Source organism: Lithobates pipiens, unplaced genomic scaffold (genome assembly GCF_037356315.1).
Source record: "Lithobates pipiens isolate NorthernLeopardFrog02 unplaced genomic scaffold, aLitPip1_a1.2 Scaffold_19, whole genome shotgun sequence".
In the NCBI taxonomy this organism is placed as follows: Eukaryota; Metazoa; Chordata; class Amphibia; order Anura; family Ranidae; genus Lithobates; species Lithobates pipiens.
In genome coordinates, this window is record NW_027507764.1 from 587,676,702 (window position 1) to 587,698,904 (window position 22,203).

The 22,203-nt window shown below is 45.9% G+C and overlaps 1 protein-coding gene across 1 annotated transcript; it reads left to right on the forward strand.

The window, feature by feature from the left end:
- Positions 1 to 440: 440 nt before the first annotated feature.
- Positions 441 to 21,252, forward strand: LOC143998418 (uncharacterized). The gene is made up of 4 exons (XM_077493970.1): positions 441 to 629; positions 1,997 to 2,098; positions 9,050 to 9,121; positions 20,986 to 21,252. Exons 1-4 carry the CDS (start codon positions 456 to 458, stop codon positions 21,151 to 21,153), a joined length of 516 nt encoding a protein of 171 aa, XP_077350096.1. The 5' UTR covers positions 441 to 455; the 3' UTR covers positions 21,154 to 21,252.
- Positions 21,253 to 22,203: the final 951 nt, after the last annotated feature.

Below are 22,203 nucleotides of genomic sequence, written 5' to 3' on the forward strand. Positions count from 1 at the left end.
CACCATCTCTACTTGTGACAGAAGGTGGTCTAAAAAAGGCAAATGTTTTTTTATTTTCATTTTGGATAGAATAGGCCAAAAACAAAAAACAACAAAAAAAAACTAAATTTGTGTCATAATGTCTGTCCTGTAGCTACAACAGGAAGTGAGAGGAAATCCCTCCTAAAATCCCTTCTTAGATAGTCCCCGCGGGGGGATCAGGACCATTGCTAGCAGGGATTTCATTTTTGGTAGCCTGGTTGGAGCGCTAAATTAAATGCAGTATGTTTTTTTTTTTTTTTTTTTTTTTTACTTTTTGGAACAACGTGTTGTGAAAGACATTTATTGTGTTATTAATGGAGCAATAAACGGATAAACAGATTCCACAAGACTTGTAGAAAAAGAGGAAGGTGGAGGTGCGGATGATAAATAGAGGGGGAATCAGACACACAAATCACCATTACGGAGGACACAAGATGAAGGTCTGGCAGTGTGTGGTGTGGCTCTCGGCGGTCACATTGGAGGTGGCTCACTCTCCGTCTCCGGATCAGGAAGGACGAATCAGAGAGGCCCTGGATCTCTACAACCAGAGGGAGGATGTCCTCTATTTCTATAAACCCCTGGAGGACCTTCCAGCCATACCTATACAGGTGGAGTACAGGGCAATACTATACTATACTTTTTCACTATGACTGTAAATGTAATATGTCCATTCCTTAAAAATGTTCAGAAAAAGTAGAACCATTTATTCAACTGTCCATCCAGAGCCTCTGGTTTATAGACCGGATACATCCTAAATATAGAAACTTTTATCCAACTGTCCATCAAGAGCCTCTGGTTTATAGACCGGATACATCCTAAATATGGAATCATTTATCCAACTGTCCATCCAGAGCCTCTGGTTTATTGAGCGGATACATCCTAAATATAGAAACTTTTATCCAACTGTCCATCCAGAGCCTCTGGTTTATAGACCGGATACATCCTAAATATAGAGCCATTTATCCAACTGTCCATCCAGAGCCTCTGGTTTATAGACCAGATACATCCTAAATATAGAAACTTTTATCCAACTGTCCATCCAGAGCCTCTGGTTTATAGACCGGATACATCCTAAATATAGAGCCATTTATCCAACTGTCCATCCAGAGCCTCTGGTTTATAGACCGGATACATCCTAAATATAGAAACTTTTATCCAACTGTCCATCCAGAGCCTCTGGTTTATAGACCGGATACATCCTAAATATAGAGCCATTTATCCAACTGTACATCCAGAGCCTCTGGTTTATAGACCGGATACATCCTAAATATAGAGCCATTTATCCAACTGTACATCCAGAGCCTCTGGTTTATAGACCGGATACATCCTAAATATAGAGCCATTTATCCAACTGTACATCCAGAGCCTCTGGTTTATAGACCGGATACATCCTAAATATAGAACCATTTATCCAACTGCCCATCCAGAGCCTCTGGTTTATAGACCGGATACATCCTAAATATAGAACCATTTATCCAACTGTCCATCCAGAACCTCTGGTTTATAGACCAGATACATCCTAAATATAGAGCCATTTATCCAACTGTCCATCCAGAGCCTCTGGTTTATAGACCAGGTAAATCCTAAATATAGAGTCATTTATTCAACTGTCCATCCACAGCCTCTGGTTTATAGACCGGATACATCCTAAATATAGAACCATTTATCCCGCTGTACATCGAGTGATGAAGATTGCCCGGGCTGGAAGATGTTCATTAATAATAATAAATAATAATATGATTTGGTGATGGGGGGAGGTGTGATGACTGATTGATGACAGGTCCACTTCAATGTCACCCGAGAAATCAGGAATAGTTACATTTACATTACAAGTCACATCTAAGGACTTATTTTTATTTTTTATTGATCAAAAATTGTCAATTTTCATTCTGATAAATATTCCCGGATCACTTAGGAGTGACAAAAAGTCTAAAAAGTCTCTCTGTATCCTTCCATCTTCACAATCTTCTTCCAGGAGGGAACAAAGGATGAGATCCTGAGATTGGGAATAATGGAGACGAGGTGTCTGAAGTCGGAGGGAGGTGACGCAGCGCGGTGTGAATTTAAACCGGATGGGGTGAGTTTTATCTGAGAGTATTTCATGTGAAATGTGAAGTCTTTGTTTATGACGGAGAGGAACATGCAGAGGAAAGGTCACTCCTCTGATGATGAAGGATACAGAATAATACAATGTAACAATATTATCACTTTGTATCTCTGAATTCGATACTTTGTGACAGCTCGATCGCTGTGCTAAATTCAGTTGATTGGACATGATTTGGAAAGGCACACACAGGGGTCAAGTCCTGGGGAAAAAAATGTGGGAACTCACACCCAAGATCCACTCCCCCACCAAAAAAAAAAAAGTACGCTCATATGCATATATATTTCACAGAAAATACAGTACAACATTTATTGTAAAGTGCCAGTTTACAAAAACAAAATAAGTTAACTTGTCAAACAGAATAATCAACACAATGGGTGATGATCTTTCCCTCGCAGGGAATTTCTAACACAAATACACCCTGTTCCAAATTCAAATACAGCAAATTAGAAAATATCCCACAAACTGGAATAACGTTGCCCTTGCCGTGCAAGATTATCGGCAACGGATCAAAGAAATCACGGATCGGATCATTCCTTGGATCAGAGTCACGGATCGGATCATTTTTCGGATCAGCAAATAATAATTGAATTTGCAAAAGCCTGTGAAAATGTCACCACCATATAGTCCCCACTGTAATATACATCTCCCCCACTGTAATATCCATGTCATCTCCCCCAATAATATTTTGGCTGAGCATGGATGGGTATGGCTGGGTATTAGCAGAATATGTATTGGCAGGGTATTGCAGAATATTGGCAGGGTATGGCAGATTATTGCTGGGTATTGCAGATTATTGGCAGGGCATTGCTGGGTATTGCAGGGTAAGTATTGCAGAGTCTTGTGAGGGTAAGTACTGGCAGGGTAAGTATTACAGAGTATTGGCAGGGTATTGCAGAGTATTGGCAGCGTAAATATTGTAGAGTATTGGCAGGGTAAATATTGCAGAGTATTGGCAGGGTATGTATTGCAGAGTATTGGCAGGGTATGTATTGCAGAGTATTGGCAGGGTATTGCAGAGTATTGGCAGGGTATGTATTGCAGAGTATTGGCAGGTTATGTATTGCAGAGTATTGACAGGGTATGTATTGCAGAGTATTGGCAGAGTATTGCATTGCAGAGTATTGGCAGGGTATTGCAGAGTATTGATAGGGTATTGCAGAGTACTGGCAGGGTATGTATTGCAGAGTATTGGCAGGGTATTGCAGAGTACTGGCAGGGTACGTATTGCAGAGAATTGGCAGGGTATTGCAGAGAATTGGGTAATGCAGAGTATTGGCAGGGTATTGCAGAGTATTGGCAGGGTATGGCAGAGTATTGGCAGAGTATGGCAGAGTATTGCAGAGTATTGGCAGGGTATTGCAGAGTATTAGGTAATGCAGAGTATTGGCAGGGTATTGCAGAGTATTGGCAGGGTATTGGCAGAGTATTGGCAGGGTATTGGCAGAGTATTGGCAGAGTATTGGCAGGGCATTGCAGAGTATTGGCAGGGTATGGCAAGGTATGGCAGGGTATTGGCGGGGTATTGCAGAGTATTGCAGAGTATTGGCGGGGTATTGCAGAGTATTGGCAGGGTATGGCAGGGTATAGCTGGGTATGGCAGGGTATTGGCGGGGTATTGCAGAGTATTAGCGGGGTATTGCAGAGTATTGCAGAGTATTGGCAGGGTATGGCAGGGTACTGCAGAGTATTGGCAGGGTATGGCAGGGTATTGGCGGGGTATTGCAGAGTATTGGCGGGGTATTGCAGAGTATTGGCGGGGTATGGCAGGGTATTGGCGAGTATTGACAGGGTATTGTAGAGTATTGGGTAATGCAGAGTATTGGCAGGGTATTGCAGAGTATTGGCAGGGTATTGCAGAGTACTGGGTAATGCAGAGTATTGGCAGGGTATTGCAGAGTATTGGCAGGGTATTGGCAGAATATTGGCAGGGTATGGCAGGGTATTGCAGAGTATTGGCAAGGTATGGCAGGGTATAGCAGGGTATGGCAGGGTATTGGCGGGGTATTGCAGAGTATTAGCGGGGTATTGCAGAGTATTGGTGGGGTATGGCAGAGTATTGCAGAGTATTGGCAGGGTATGGCAGGGTATTGCAGAGTATTGGCAGGGTATTTCAGAGTATTGGCGGGGTATTGCAGAGTATTGGCGGGGTATGGCAGGGTATTGGCAAGTATTGGCAGGGTATTGTAGAGTATTGGGTAATGCAGAGTATTGGCAGGGTATTGCAGAGTATTGGCAGGGTATTGCAGAGTATTGGGTAATGCAGAGTATTGGCAAGGTATTGCAGAGTATTGGCAGGGTATTGGCAGAGTATTGGCAGGGTATGGCAGGGTATTGCAGAGTATTGGCAGGGTATGGCAGGGTATGGCAAGGTATGGCAGGGTATTGGCGGGGTATTGCAGAGTATTGGCGGGGTATTGGCAGGGTATTGCAGAGTATTGGGTATTGCAGAGTATTGAGTAAAGCAGAGTATTGGGTAATGCAGAGTATTGGCTGGGTAATGCAGAGTATTAGCAGGGTAATGCAGAGTATTGGGTAATGCAGAGTATTGGCAGGGTATTGCAGAGCATTGGGTAATGCAGAGTATTGGCCGGGTATTGCAGAGTATTGGCAGGGTATGGCAGAGGATTGGCAGGGTATGGCAGGGTATTGCAGAGTATTGGCAGGGTATTGCAGAGCATTGGCGGGGTATTGCAGAGTATTGGGTAATGCAGAGTATTGGCAGGGTATTGCAGAGTATTTGCAGGGTATTGCAGAGTATTGGGTAATGCAGAGTATTGGCAGGGTGTTGCAGAGTATTGGCAGGGTATTGGCAGAGTATTAGCAGAGTATTGGCAGGGTATGGCAGGGTATTGCAGAGTATTGAAGAGTATTGGCGGGGTATGGCAGGGTATTGCAGAGTATTGGCAGGGTATTGCAGAGTATTGGCAGGGTATGGCAGGGTATTGCAGAGTATTGGCAGGGTATGTCAGGGTATAGCAGGGTATGGCAGTTTATTGGTGGGGTATTGCAGAGTATTGCAGAGTATTGGCAGGGTATTGCAGAGTATTGGGTATTGCAGAGTATTGGGTAGTGCAGAGTATTGGATAATGCAGAGTATTGGGTAATGCAGAGTATTGGCAGGGTAATGCAGAGTATTGGGTAATGCAGAGTATTAGCAGGGTAATGCAGAGAATTGGGTAATGCAGAGTATTGGCAGGGTATTGGCAGAGTATTGGCAGAGTATGGCAGGGTATTGCAGAGTACTGAAGAGTATTGGTGGGGTATGGCAGGGTATTGCAGAGTATTGGCAGGGTATGGCAGGGTATTGCAGAGTATTGGCAGGGTTTGGCAGGGTATAGCAGGGTATGGCAGGGTATTGGCGGGGTATTGCAGAGTATTGCAGAGTATTGGCAGGGTATTGCAGAGTATTGGGTATTGCAGAGTATTGGGTAATGCAGAGTATTGGCAGGGTAATGCAGAGTATTGGGTAATGCAGAGTATTGGCAGGGTATTGCAGAGTATTGGGTAATGCAGAGTATTGGCAGGGTATTGCAGAGTATTGGGTAATGCAAAGTATTGGCAGGGTATTGCAGAGTATTGGAAGGGTATGGCAGAGGATTGGCAGGGTATGGCAGGGTATTGCAGAGTATTGGCAGGGTATTGTAGAGTATTGGGTAAAGCAGAGTATTGGCAGGGTATTGCAGAGTATTGGCAAGGTATGGCAGGGTATTGCAGAGTATTGGCAGGGTATTGGCAGAGTATTGGCAGGGTATGGCAGGGTATTGCAGAGTATTGAAGAGTATTGCCGGGGTATTGCAGAGTATTGGGTAATGCAGAGTATTGGCAGGGTATTGCAGCGTATTGGCAGGGTATGGCAGGGTATTGCAGAGTTTTGGCAGGGTATTGGCAGAGTATTGGCAGGGAATGGCAGGGTATTGCAGAGTATTGGCGGGGTATTGCAGAGTATTGGCAGGGTATGGCAGGGTATTCCAGAGTATTGGCAGGGTATGGCAGGGTATTGCAGAGTATTGGCAGGGTATGGCAGGGTATAGCAGGGTATGGCAGGGTATTGGCGGGGTATTGCAGAGTATTGCAGAGTATTGACAGGGTATTGCAGAGTATTGGCAGGGTATGGCAGGGTATTGGCGGGGTATTGCAGAGTATTGGCGGGGTATTGCAGAGTGCAACTTAATAACACACTAGTGACTAACCTGGTTTACTTCTCGGGAGAGAAGTAAACTGGTAGCAGTGCAGCGGCTGTGGCCCCAGGAGGCCTGGACTGTCTGGCACTGGGTAGAGGGGAGGTGAGGAGGAGACAGTCCGGATCCAAGCGGCGTGTGTCTGTCGCTGGCTGCGCTGGAAGCCGTATGCGCACTGCCCACTGACTCCAGTGCGTGCCCACATGTACGGCCGACGTCATGTGACCGGTTGCTAGACGCGGAGCGGCCCTAGCCTAGCAACCAGTCACTCGGGCGGCCGAGGAGCGGCGGACTACGCACTGAATAGCCTCAGGCGGCTAATGGGAACGGCGTTCCCGTTGTGGAAATAGTACGGGAACGCCGTTCCCATGCGTTCCCGCAGGACTCGAGCCCTGGGCACACACCTGTCTATAGAAGGTCCCACAGGTAACAGTGCATGTCAGAGCACAAACCAAGCCATGAAGTCCAAGGAATTGTCTGTAGACCTCCGAGACAGGATTGTATGGAGGCACAGATCGGGGGAAGGGTACAGAAAAAAGTCTGCAGCATTGAAGGTGCCAATGATCACAGTGTCCTCCATCATCCGTCAATGGAAGATGTTTAGAACCTCCAGGACTCTTCCTACAGCGGGCCGCCCGGCCAAACTGAGCGATGGGGGAGAAGAGCCTTAGTCAGGGAGGTGACCAAGAACCCCGATGGTCACTCTGGCAGAGCTCCAGTGTTTCTATGTGAAGAGAGGAGAACCTTCCAGAAGAACAACCATCTCTGCAGCTCTCCACCAATCAGGCCTGTGTGGTAGAGGGGCCAGACGGAAGACACTCCTCAGTAAAAGGCACATGACAGCCGCCTGGAGTTTGCCAAAAGGCACCTGAAGGACTCTCAGAGCACGAGAAACAAAATTCTCTGATCTGATGAAACAAAGATTGAACTCTTTGCCTGAATGGTAAGTGTCATGTCTGGAGAAAACCAGGCACCGCTCATCACCTGGACAATACCATCCCTACAGTGAAGCATGGTGGTGGCAGCATCATTCTGTGGGGATGGTTTTTCAGCAGCAGGAACTGGGAGACTAGTCAGGATTGAGGGAAAGATGAATGCAGCAATGTATAGAGACATCCTTGATGAAAACCTGCTCCAGAGCGCTCTGGAGCTCAGACTTGGGAGAAGGTTTATCTTCCAACAGGACAACGACCCTAAGCCAAGATAACAAAGGAGTGGCTACGGGACAGCTCTATAAATGTCCTTGAGTGGTCCAGCCAGAGCCCGGACTTGAACCCGATTGAACGTCTCTGGAGAGTTCTGAAAATGGCTGTTCACCGACGCTCCCCATCCAACCTGATGGAGCTTCCTACAGGTCCTACAAAGAAGAATGGGAGAAACTGGCCAGAAATAGGTGAGCCGAGCTTGTAGCATCATACTCATCATACATCATACTCATCATACATCATACTCATCATACATCATACTCACCAAGACTGGAGGATGTAATTGGTGCCAAAGGAGCTTCACCAAAGTATTGAGCAAAGGCTGTGATACTTATGTACATGGGAGGAGCCTGTGATACTTATTTACATGGGAGGAGCCTGTGATACTTATTTACATGGGAGGAGCCTGTGATACTTATTTACATGGGAGGAGCCTGTGATACTTATGTACCTGGGAGGAGCCTGTGATACTTATGTACATGGGAGGAGCCTGTGATACTTATGTACATGGGAGGAGTCTGTGATACTTATGTACATGGGAGGAGCCTGTGATACTTATGTACATGGGAGGAGCCTGTGATACTTATGTACATGGGAGGAGTCTGTGATACTTATGTACATGGGAGGGAGTCTGTGATACTTATGCACATGGGAGGAGCCTGGGATACTTATGCACATGGGAGGAGCCTGTGATACTTATGTACGTGGGAGGAGTCTGTGATACTTATGTACATGGGAGGAGCCTGTGATATATCTGTACATGGGAGGAGTCTGTGATACTTTTGTACATGGGAGGAGCCTGTGATACTTATGTACATGGGAGGAGCCTGTGATACTTATGTACGTGGGAGGAGCCTGTGATACTTATGTACGTGGGAGGAGCCTGTGATACTTATGTACGTGGGAGGAGTCTGTGATACTTCTGTAAGTGGGAGGAGCCTGTGATACTTATGTACATGGGAGGAGCCTGTGATACTTATGGACATGAGGGGATCTGTGATACTTATGGACATGGGAGGAGTCTGTGATACTTATGTACGTGGGAGGAGTCTGTGATACTTATGTACATGGGAGGAGTCTATGATGTCATTATGGGGAAATGTTTGTAGATTTTTGAGGAAAATAATGAATTTAATCTAGTTTGGAATAAGGCTGAATATGGGTTACATGGTCAGCAGGAGGTCATACGCAGCTAATTTTGCCCAACTGAATTATTTAAAGTGAAATTATACAGTGAATTCTACTTCTCAGGATTTCAGATAACTTAAATTCAGATTCTTGCCTGCTTTTGCCCTGGAGATCTTATGACCGTACAGTCATTTCTTCACACTGAGTGCTGAGTATGAGGGTCCGCCTGCTTTGATCACATGATCAGTCCCAATGTAACACAATTGAACCCCCCCCCCCCCCCCTGACTTCCAATGATCTAGGAGAGGGGCGGGGCAGAGACAGCAGATTATTTGGAGTGTCGGTCTTAGGAGGTCGGTGCTCTGGTATAGGTGAGAGACATTCAGCTCTTATTTTCTCTGAATACGCAGGAAGTTCAAATCTGTGATCTGAACCTGACTGCACCCGGCAAAGAGAACATGCAGTGTGACATCATAACCAAGGTAAGTGACCGACACAAAATCTCTCTATAACTCTCCTCTCCTGAAATGCTCTGCTGGAGGACTCTGCTCCTTCCTCTATAACTCTCCTCTCCTGAAATACTCTGCTCTGCTGGAGGATTCTGCTCCTTCCTCTATAACTCTCCTCTCCTGAAATACTCTGCTCTGCTGGAGGACTCTGCTCCTTCCTCTATAACTCTCCTCTCCTGAAATACTCTGCACTGCTAGAGGACTCTGCTCTTTCTTTTATAACTCTCCTCTCCTGTAATACTCTACTCTGCTGGAGGACTTTGCTCCTTTCTCTATAACTCTCCTCTCCTGAAATACTCTGCTCTTGCTGGAGGACTTTGTTCCTTCCTCTATAACTCTCCTCTCCTGAAATACTCTGCACTGCTGGAGGACTCTGCTCCTTCCTCTATAACTCTCCTCTCCTGAAATACTCTGCTCTTGCTGGAGGACTTTGTTCCTTCCTCTATAACTCTCCTCTCCTGAAATACTCTGCACTGCTGGAGGACTCTGCTCCTTCCTCTATAACTCTCATCTCCTGAAATACTCTGCTCCTTCCTCTATGTATGGGTAGTAATGAATTGTGTACATGGGAGGAGCCATATAGGACAATTACTATTGCTTTGTAGTGCTGTACGGTGATTGCGGTTCACTGTTCCTCCGCAGTACAAATCATTACACACCCCCTGACATTCCCCACATGTTTGTCATGCTACAACCAAAAACATAAATATATTTTATTGGGATTTTATGTGATAGAACAACACAAAGTGTCACATAATTGTGAAGTGGAAGGAAAATGATAAATGATACAAATAAATATGTGAAAAGTGTGGGGGGGGGGGGCATTTGTATGGCGCCCCCCGGAGTCAATACTTTGTAGAACCCCCTTTCTCTACAAGTCTTTTTGGGGGTGTCTCTGCCAGCTTTGCACATCTAGAGAGGACATTTCTGCCCATTCTTCTTTGCACAATATCTCAGGCTGGGTTTGCACCTCCGACGGATGCGGCTCGTAGTGGGGGGGGGGGGTCACGTGCGTTCTTGTTTCTCCCATTCAGGGACGATTCAGAGCCAAATTTTTTGTTGAATTTGGCCCTGGAACTAAATCAAAGATGCACAGTGTTCCTGTGCAAGCCGCTCTGCAGCCGCAACAGAGATTTGTGAACCGGCACCATAGAGAGCCGGTCATAATCTCCTGTCATGTAAATTGGATGCGGGGGAAACCTACATCCAATTCACGTAGCTGTGAACCCAGCCTAAAGCTCTGTCAGATTGGATGGAGAGCGTCTGTGAACAGCAATTTTCAAGCCTTGCCACAGATTCTCAATGGGATTTAGGTCTGGACTGTGACTGTGTCATTCTAACACATGAATATGCTTTGATCTAAACCATTCCATTGTAGCTCTGGCTGGATGTTTGGGGTCGTTGTCCTGCTGGAAGGTGAACCTCCTCCCCGGTCTCGAGCCTTTTGCAGACCCTAACAGGTTTTCTTCTAAGATTGTCCTGTATTTGTCTCCATCCATCTTCCCATCAACTCTGACCAGCTTCCCTGTCCCTGCTGAAGAAAAGCATCCCCACCACATGATGCTGCCACCACCATGTCTCACGGTGGGGATGGTGTGTTCAGGGGGATGGGCAGTGTTAGTTTTCCCCACACATAGCTTTTTGTGTTGCTTTTGTTTTGATCATGTGATCAGCTGTCATTGGGTCGGATCAGTGATCACCCGAGTCTTAGTGACTCGGTGATCACAGCGCGCTCCGACCATATGACGTCATATGAAGGCCTCCCGGGAATTCACATCCGTGCTGTGGCCGTCATTCGGCCATAACGCGGATGTCAACTGGTTAAACAAAAGATTCTGCGCTTAGGAGAAAATTCTATAGCTGCAGCCTCCCCAAAACAAAAAATTGATTTTTATAACAGTTTACCTGTAAAATCCTTTTCTTTGAAGTACATCATGGGACACAGAGCCATAATATTACTATGTCGGTTATAGGGCACCTTCAGGTGATGGACACTGGCATGCCCTAAGATAAAAAAGTGCACTCCCTATATAACCCCTCTCACTACTGGGAGTACCTCAGTTTTGTAGCAAAGCAATACACATGTAAACCAAGAAGGGAGGGACCTCTGTGTCCTATGATGTACCTCAAAGAAAAGGATTTTACAGGTAAGCTGTTATAAAAATCCTAGTTTCTTTAATCGTACATCACGGGACACAGAGCAACATAGTAATTACTATCTGGGATGTCCCAGAGCAATGCCAACTGAGGGGAGGGACACACAACAAAAGTAGGGCACCACGAGATCAGAGGACTTATACTGCTGCCTGCAGCACACTCGGCCCAAAGGCTAATATCCTCATGCATTTTTACATCCAGCTGATAGAATCTGGTAAATGTATGGACTGAAGACCAAGTTTCGGCCTTGCAGATTTGCGCCATGGAGGGTTGGTGATGCACTGCCCACGAAGCACTCACAGCCCTGGTGTGGTGCACTTTGATTTGAGCGGGTGGAATCTTCTTCTTAAAACCATAAGCTTGAACAATTACTTGCCGAATCCATTTAGAAATAATAGGTTTCGATGCCGCCTGTCCTCTTTTAGGACCTTCAGGCAACACACAAAAAAAAAAAAAAAACAATTTTCCGAATCTGAGCAGTCTCCTGTAAATAGACTTTGACTGCTCTCACCACATCAAGAGAATGTGGGGATTTTTCTTCCATAGAACAGGGTTCTGGAAAAAAATGAAGGCAGAATAATATCCTGGTTTAAATGAAAAACTGACACTATCTTCGGTAGAAAATTAGGTTGAGGACGCAATACTACCTTATCCTTGTGAATAAAGATGGCTCTTTACAAGAAAGCGCTGCCAAATCTGATACCCTTCTTGCAGAAGATATGGCTACCAGAAATATTAGTTTCTTTATCAAAAGGACCAAGGGAATATGCCGTATCGGCTCAAAAGGAGGTTTCTGACAGAACTAAATTCAAGTCCCAAGGGCTCAGGGGAGACCTAACTGGAGGATTAAGCCATGTTACCCCCTGAATAAAACTATGAACCAAAGAAGGCGAAGCAAGTGGTCGTTGAAACAATACCAATAGGGCCGAGACCTGGCCTTTGATAGTACTCAAGGCTAGCTTTCTCTCTAACCCCATCTGCAGAAAGTCAAGGATTCTACCTATGACATACTTCCTGGGGTGCACAGCCTTGGATTCACACCATGAAACATATGCCTTCCAGACCCTATAATATATGATTCTAGAGGCCGGCTTCCTTGCATTAATCAAGGTAGATACCACTGAACCTGGCAGCCCACGCTTCTTCAGAATGTGGGTGTCAATAGCCAAACCATTAGGATGGAATACCGGACCTTGCAAGAGCAGGTCTGGACGTGGTGGCGTAGAGTCCATGGTTTCCCTACCACCATTCTTATGATCTCTACATACCAGGATCTTCTGGGCCATGCTGGGGCAACAAGAATCACCGACTTCCCTTCCTGCTTGAACCTGCGAAGAAATCGCGGAAGCAGCAGAATAGGAGGGAATGCATAAATCAGTGAGAACTGATTCCACTGGAACACCAAGACATCTGTTCCACATGCTAGTGGATCCCTTGTTCTTGACACAAAGCTGTCGATCTTTTTGTTGAACCTGGACGTAAACAGATCTACGTCTGGGATCCCCCATCTCCGGCATATTGCCAGGAAGATATCGGAGTGAAGGGCCCATTCTCCCGGGAACAACTGCTGGCGACTCAAGTAGTCCGCCTGCCAATTTTCTATTCCTGGAATGAAGACTGCCAATACATTGTTTTCTGCCCAAGTTAAGATATAATTCACCTCTTTCTGGGCCACACGACTCCTCATGCCCCCTTGGTGATTGATATAGGCATTGTCGGATGGGATCGTGACAGGACAATTTTGTAACCTGAGTGTCCAGGGCCAAGCGTGCTGCCCGAATCTCTAGAATGTTGATGGGCAAGGTCATTTCTGATCTGGACCATTTCCCTTGGACAGTCGCCTCTTCCAGGACTGCTCCCCAACCTAAAAGGCTGGCATTTGTTGTTACCACCAACTGAGGCTCCAGCGCACCCTTGGAGGCAGACGCATTGGCAAATCTAGCACTTGGACCTTCTTGTTCCAAACCGATAGGATACTGTTTTGCAGCAGCCTCGAATGAAACTAAGCATAAGGAACGGCCTTGAATGAAGCCACCATTCTTTGCCTTGACCACCTGAATCAGTTCCTTTATGGCACTGATCTTTGCCTGGGGCGAGAGTAGATTGTCTAGTTATGCAATAATCGTTATACCTTTGGCCCTTAATCTGGCTAGAGGAGGGGCCAGGACCTTTGTAAAAACTTGAGATGCAGTAGCTAGACCGAAAGGCAGAGCTACAAACTGAAAATGAAGATTTTCTACCTCGAAGCGTAGATTTTTTTGGTGAGCGGGAAAAATCAGCACATGGAGGTATGCAACCTTAATGTAGATTGACGCCAGAAGTTCTCCTCCTTGTAGGATGGAGACTACTGATCGGATTTGCTCCCTGTGGAAAGAGCAGATATTCAGGAACCGGTTTAGATCTTTGAGATCCAGAATGGTCCTGACATCCCCCATTTGGTTTTGGCACCGTGAAAAGGTTTGAATAAAACCCCAATCCCTGCTCTTGCATGGGGACCACCGAGATCACTTTTTGAGACAAAAGCTTGAAAGAGAGACTTCTTTTTCTCTGGAACCTTGGGAACGCTTGATCTGAGAAAATGAGGAGACGTGGACTCACTGAACTCTAGCTTGTACCCTAGAGCTATTGAAGAAGTCACCCATTTGTCTCGACACTCTTCCTGCCAGACCCTTGAGCAAGCGGGGGCGACCCTTCATAAGGAGGCTTTAGTATTTTGTTTTGTAGGTTTCCTCCCCCAGGACTTCTTTTGTCCTTGGGGTTGACCCTGAGGTTTACCTCTTGAACCTGACGGTGGAGGCCGTCGTGACTGCCTGGAGGCTGATGCCCCTGGCACTGGAGAAGGAGCTTGTTTATATGAAACACAATTACTCCTCTTCCTAACTGGCAAAAGAGTACTCTTTCCACCAGAAATTCTTTGGATGTATTTATCCAAACCATCCCCAAACAGCCGTTCACCATGAAAAGGAAAACTAGCCAGGAGGTTTTTTGCATGGTGCCTCAGCTGACCACTTTTTCAACCATAAGATTCTACGCATATGCACCAGCCCCAGCGTAAGACGCAAGGCCTGAAGAATAGAATTTCTCATAGTGTCTATTGCAAAACATAAGGCCTCGGTAGTTCGGCTAAATCCTGGGCCTGCTGATCAGGAATAACCTTGAGCACCTGTTTAATGTGGTCTCTCAAGGATTGACATACACCAATTGCTGCCAGCGCAGGCTGAGTCACTGTACCTGCCAGAGAAAAAGTGTTTTTTAATAGGAATTCCAACTTTTTGTCCGTTGGATCCCTAAGCATTTGAGCATTGTCTACCGGACAAGTCAAACTTTTATTCACAGAGGATATAGCAGCGTCAATTTCTGGTATCTCCCACTTTTTCGTGAATTTTTTCCTCCACAGGATAAAGTTTTTGAAAACTTTTTAGGAGGATAAAAATGCTTATCTGGGTGATCCCACTCAGAATACATAAGCTTTTCCAGCAATGAATGGACTGGAAAGGCATGCGCGGGTTGAGGAGGCTTTAGCAAACCCAAACGAGAAGTGGGCTTATCAACCGACTCCGTTAAGGGTCGGTTGATTGCACCAGCAATCTATCAGATTGTGAAGCTGATCCTTCCACATTTGACCCCTCAGAAGAGGAGGAATCAGCCTCTTCGTGGTTCCCTGAGGGAAATTCATCTTCCCCCGGCCCGAGATCCTCAGTTAGAGGGTCCTGGGTAATGGAAGGGGACCCGTCGCGTTTTGTCCCACACTGGGATGCGATTAAAGCAGCTAACCTATCTTCCAAACCTATCATGGCTGCAGAAAAAAAACATCTTCAGTAATATAGACAGGGGCTGCAGTGTTGGAAACAGTTGCAACATTTGACGGCCCTGGTGGCTCACTCTGACCAACCACCTCAGATCTCTCAGGGGAGAATGCCATTGTGGAGATGAGTTTTGGCTTTTTAGAGCTTGAAGGAGTACCTCTTGAGCCCCTTTTTGGGGTGTTTCTACCTCCCCTTCTGACCATAGCCCGATGCAGAAATGCAGAGGTACTGCCAGAAGACATTGCACCCACTGCTTGAGCAAATAGTCCATCAACTGCCGCTGCTACCGTGTTTCCCCGAAAGTAAGACAGTGTCTTACTTTCTTTTTATCCCCAAAAGCCCCACTATGTCTTACTTTCGGGGTATGTCTTATATTAGAATAAAATCCCAGCATGCAGAGCTGCACTGCGCTACAGAAGAGGACTACAAGTCCCAGCAAGCAAGGCTGCACTGCATTACAGAGGACTACAAGTCCCAGCATGCAAGGCTGCACTGTACTACAGAGGAGGCCTACAAGTCCCAGCATGCAAGGCTGCACTATGGAGGACTACAAGTCCAAGCATACAAAGCTGCTATGCTCAGCAGAGGAGAACTGTAAGCCCACACAGCCCGGTATGTTGGGACTTGTAGTCCTCCTCAGCTGCATCTTGCGGTTACATAATAGCTGCAGAGAATCTCTTCACACCCCCCCTCCCCCTCCCCCTCCTTGGTCTCTCTCTGTATGACCAGCACTGACCTGTACCGGGAGGACACAGAGCCAGTGACACCTGTCGGCAGTGATCCGGGACCTGGCGCAATAATCCCCTTCTCTGTGGTTGCGTCGCGCCGTTCTGATCAGTCTCGGGCAGCGGCTGTCACTCACAGCCGAGCAGAGTGAAGCCACCTCCCCCTCCTCTTGTATGGCTACACAGTGCTGTGTATGGAGGAGGAGGAGGAGGGGGAGGTGGCTTCAGTGAAGCCGCCTCCCCCTCCTTCTCCTTCATGGACAGCACTGTGTAGCCATACAAGAGGAGGGGGAGGCGGCTTCACTCTGCTCGGCTGTGAGTGACAGCCGCTGCCCGAGACTGATCAGAACGGCGCGACGCAACCACAGAGAGAAGGGGGAACGGCGCTGTCTCTTCAGTCGGAGGGGGAGGGCGCTGGCCTGGCACCCCCCCCAGGGTGTGGCACCCCCCGCCCCACTCTTAGTACGCCACTGGAGGCGGCAATACCCCCGTGTTTCCCCGAAAGTAAGACATATGTCTTACTTTCGGGGTACGGCTTATATTAGCCGACCCCTCTGAAACTCCCGATACGTCTTACAATCGGGGGTGTCTTACTATCGGGGAAACATGGTATTAGTGCTCAGCCTGTTGCTTTAGTAAATGTACCAAGGAAATGCCTGTGTCACCACTTACATGCCCCCCTTTTTGCTCTTGTGTCCCTCCGACAGTTTGCAAACAGCAAAATGGAGCTTTTTAAAAGTACTCCCACGCTGGACATTGCTGCACACCAATGCCGTGCTAAGCCACTCCCCCTCCGTATTCCCACCTCGCCCCCTCCTCTTTTTTTAGAAAAAAAAAGTGTATTTCCCGCTCAAGCATGGGCCTCCGATCGGACAGGATCAGCGTGTATGTGTGTGAGTGAGGGGGGGGGGCGGGCGGCGAGGAGGCTGTGGCAAACCGCCGTGCAGGCGGTGGAACATGGAGCGGCATCCACCGATCGTTTCCAGCTTGCCCCTCTATCCAAAGAGAGGGGGAGAGCTTCCGTCCAGGTGGAGGGTGTTAGGAAAAAAAAATCCCTCCCCAACACCTTACCGGAGGGAATTCTGCAGCTTCTGCTGATTACCGAGAGATCTGAGGAAAGCATGAAAGGTACGTGCTCTATACACCTCCCAGTGGTGACTTTTAGGCATGACAACATTTACTTTGTTAAAGGAGACAATTCATAAGAGAATTTAAAATTCCTTAGAAATCTCCACTTACCTTTCCCGCCGCAGAGATCCTGTGGTACGAACCAACAGACCCAATATTCACCCCTCACGGTGGGCTCCGTTACAAAAACCTCCACACTCCTGGACCCCTAATGCACCCCGCCCAGGAAAATTTTATGCCTGGAAAAAGAAAACAAAGTACCAGATCCCGGGGTCCAGCTCTCTAAAAAGAGAAGCGTTACGGGGCTAAACCTTGTTTCTTCCGCCACGAGGCCCAGGAACCATTCAGTTCGGCCTGGAAAGACACTTTGAATGGATCAGGTTGCATGGCCTGCCCCAGCAAGGACTATTCCAGTGGAGCTCAGCACAGCACATCTTTATTTGTGACCTACACCTTCGACACTGGTGAAAAAAAAACTGAGGTACTCCCAGTAATGGGAGGAGTTATATAGGGAATGGACTTCTTGTCTTAGGGTGTGCCAGTGTCCATCACCTGAAGGTGGCCTATAACACACATAGTAATTACTATGGCTCTGTGTCCCGTGATGTACAATAAAGAAAAGGCACCACAGGATGGTGCCCAAAAAGCAGATAATCGCAAAAGGGGAATTGGCGCTGCTAGAAAACTGCATAAAGGTCACCTAATCAGGACAAATAATACATGAATAGGTAACAGCGGGAAGTATGTGTGTAAAACAAAATCCCTATGCGATATAACGAATCATATAAAAAGCCATTATTTATATCAAGAGTATAGTTTAAAAATAAAATAAAAATAAAATTAAATATAAAAAAAAGGTCTTAATTATTATCAAGAGAATAGTTTAAAAATAAAATAAAAATAAAATAAAAAAAAGGTCTTAATTATTATCAAGAGTATAGTTTTTAAATGAAAAAAAAAATAAAATTAAATATAAAAAAAAGTCTTAATTATTATCAAGAGAATAGTTTAAAAATAAAATAAAATTAAATATAAAAAAAAGGTCTTAATTATTATCAAGAGTATAGTTTTTAAATGAAAAATATATATATATATATATTAAAATTAAATATATAAAAAAAGGTCTTAATTATTATCAAGAGTATAGTTAAAAAAAAAATATTAAATTAAATATAAAAAAAAGTCTTAATTATTATCAAGAGAATAGTTTAAAAATAAAATAAAAATAAAAAAAGGTCTTAATTATTATCAAGAGTATAGTTTTTAAATGAAAAAAAAAAAATATATTAAAATTAAATATATAAAAAAAAGGTCTTAATTATTATCAAGAGTATAGTTTAAGAATAAAATAAAAATTAAATTAAATATAAAAAAAGTCTTAATTATTATCAAGAGAATAGTTTAAAAATAAAATAAAAATAAAATAAAAAAAAGGTCTTAATTATTATCAAGAGTATAGTTTTTAAATGAAAAAAATATATATATTAAAATTAAATATATAAAAAAAAAGGTCTTAACTATTATCAAGAGTATAGTTAAAAAAAAAAAATGTAATTATAGAATCTAAAATATAAAAATCTTATACTGCATATTGGAACGATGTACAATTGGTATAATGATAACCAAGGAAATAAAAGTTCTGCTACCAGAACTATATAAAGAGTAAAGAGGAGAGAGAGAATGGGGGGGGGGGGAGGGGGGGAGTAGAAGAGAGAGAAAAAAAAAGTTATAAACTGATTTCATTGAGTGAAATAAGTATTTGACCCCTTCACCGAAACATGACTACGTACTTGGTGGCAAAACCCTTGTTTCGGCAGGGCGGTGATATGCCCCCCCCGAATGTAAATCAAGACTTCTAATGTAATTACAATAAAACCTTGGGATTGTGAGTATAATTTGTTCCGGAAGCAAGCTTGTAATCTAAAGCACCTGTATATCAAAGCGAAGTTACCCATAAGAAATAATGGAAACTCAAATGATTCGTTCCACAACCATTTTATTTTATTTATTATTTTATTTTATTCATAAATCCTTCAGTTTATAGTCCATATAAAAAAAAAAAAAGATTCTAGCGATCTGATTTGGTTGCGTGACCATAAAATGTCCATCCACAAATGGAAGCCTCCATAAGTATAAAAGAGAAGAAAGGGCGCCTCTAAGTGTAACATTGTGGTTACATATTAACCACTTGCATCCTGGGCGCTTAAACCCCCCCCCCCCTCCTCCTGCCCAGACCAATTTTCAGCGCTGATGCACTTTGAATGACAATTGCGCGGTCATACAACACTGTACCCAAATGAAATTATCATTTTTTTTACCACAAACAGAGCTTTCTTTTGGTGATATTTAATCACAGCTGAGGGTTTTAATTTTTTGCTAAACGAACAAAAAAAGATGGAAAATTTAGAAAAAAATAAAAATCATGTTTAACCACTTACAGACCGGACCATTTTGCTGGTCAAAGACCAGACCACTTTTTGCGATTCGGCACTGCGTCGCTTTAACTGACAATTGCGCGGTCGTGCGACGTATAAAAAAGCATTTTTTTCCCTCAGTTTAGGCCGATACGTATTCTTCTACATATTTTTGGTAAAAAAAAAAATCGCAATAAACGATTATTGATTGGTTTGCGCAAAAGTTATAGCGTTTACAAAATAGGGGATAGTTTTATAGCATTTTTATTAATAATTTTTTATTATTTATTTTTTTACTAGTAATGGCGGTGATCAGCGATTTTTATTGTGACTGAGACATTGTGGGGGACCCATCGGACATTTTTGACACATTTTTGGGACCATTGTCATTTATACAGCAATCACTGCTATATAAATGCACTGATTCCTGTGTAAATGACACTGGCAGTGAAGGGGTTAACCAGTGGGTGGCAGTGTAGGGGTTAAGTGTTCCTAGGGGCGTGTTACTAACTGTGGGGGGGTTGGGCTTTCATTTAGTGAACACTGATCTCTGCTCCAATCACATGGAGCAGAGATCAGCGTCACTAGTTGCTAGGCAGAATAGAAAAATGCTGTTTACACGGCATTTCCTCCATTCGGCCGCTCCGTGAGACGATCGCGGGGATGCCCGCGGCGATCGAGTCCGCGGGTCCCGCGACCGGACTCACGGGGGTCCCGACCAGCGCTCCCGATGGCAGGGTGGCATTGAATATTGGATGTACATGTACGCCAATATGCCTGCCCGTGCCATTCTGTCGACGTACATTGTCGTGCGCTGGTCGGGAAGTGGTTAATAGTTTGTTAAAATTTTTTGCAAACAGGTAATTTTTCTGCTTCATTGATATGCACTGATGGGCTGCACTGGTGGGCACTGATAGGCACAGTTAACGCGGCACTGATAAGATGGTACTGATGGGCCCTGATGGGTGACACGGATGGGTGGGACTGATGGGCACTGGTAAGTGGCAGCGATATGCAGCACTGTTCTTCAGGCACTGATTATGGGCACTGATAGGTGGCACTGTGGGCAATGACAGGTGGCACTGGTAGACGGCACTGTGGTTGCCTATTGCTAGGTGGCACTTGTAGGGGGCACAGGTGGGCACTGAGAGCTGGCGGCAGCTCGCAGTGAGCGGGACTGACGTCCCGCTCACTGCCGCCGGTGATCGCCGGCTGTGTTGACATCACATGATCAGCTGATCACGTGGTAAGGGATCTCATAGACTCGCTGATCACAGAGCACGCCGCACGCGCCCTTCAGAGGTGGGGGAGGGGGCGCCGGCCGCTCGTGCACGGGACGACGTCAATAGATGCGGATCTCAAGTGGTTAAACAAGGTACAACATGTGTCCGTTTTAATCATCAACCATGAGACTTTCTAAATGTTGCACCTTCATTAATGTATCGATGTAATCATATTGCTACACTTAGAGGCGCCTCTCTTCTCTTTTATACTCGGTTGTGACTGTATATCAAGTCCAAAAACTTTTTTGAAAAATTTTTGCTTGTCTTGCAAAACGCTCTCAAACCAAGGTTTACAGTATTGGGAAATCTCACTTTCTCCTTCAGATTTCAAGGGTGAGACGTGCCGGTAGACGACCCCGCAGACCCCCCGGCAGACCACCCTGCGGACGCCTCGGCAGACCACCCTGCAGACCACCCTGCGGACGCCTCGGCAGACCACCCTGCAGACCACGCTTTCCTGGCTTCAACATCGGTATTGCAAGCATACCATAAAAGAGCGGGCGTTCCTCCAATGAAGAGACGAGAAATGAATTCTATGGAACGTTCTCTATGAAATGTCACGTAAAGGAGCGAAATAAAGAATGAAAAAGTCATGTGACTCTCGGAATTGTCATTGATGCACCAGATCCGGGTTATAATGTATGGCGGGTGGGGGATGGGTCATTGCCGGATCAACACACACCATTGTCTTCCATTGAGTTAGGAGCCCCAGGATCCTTGTTACGGGAGGACTCGCCAGGTTGTCACCACAAGATACACTCAAATTCTATTCTGTCTGTAGAGGCATCATGGACCAGATTCCGTATCCCCATCCCCCCCCCAGGGAGATTACTCCAGGACTACCCCCCCCAGGGAGATTACTCCAGGACTACCCTCCCCCCCCAGGGAGATTACTCCAGGACTACCCTCCCCCCCCCCCCCCAGGGAGATTACTCCAGGACTACCCTCCCCCCAGGGAGATTACTCCAGGACTACCCCCTCCCCAGGGAGATTACTCCAGGACTACCCTCCCCCCCCCCCAGGGAGATTACTCCAGGACTACCCCCCCAGGGAGATTACTCCAGGACTACCCCCCCCCCAGGGAGATTACTCCAGGACTACCCCCCCCAGGGAGATTACTCTAGGACTACCCCCCCAGGGAGATTACTCCAGGACTACCCCCCCCCCAGGGAGATTACTCCAGGACTACCCCCCCAGGGAGATTACTCCAGGACTACCCCCCCCCCCAGGGAGATTACTCCAGGACTACCCCCCCAGGGAGATTACTCCAGGACTACCCTCCCCCCAGGGAGATTACTCCAGGACTACCCTCCCCCCCAGGTAGATTACTCCAGGACTACCCTCCCCCCAGGGAGATTACTCCAGGACTACCCCCCCCCAGGGAGATTACTCCAGGACTACCCTCCCCCCCCTGGGAGATTACTCCAGGACTACCCTCCCCCCCCTGGGAGATTACTCCAGGACTACCCTCCCCCCCAGGGAGATTACTCCAGGACTACCCTCCCTCCCCAGGGAGATTACTCCAGGACTACCCTCCCCCCC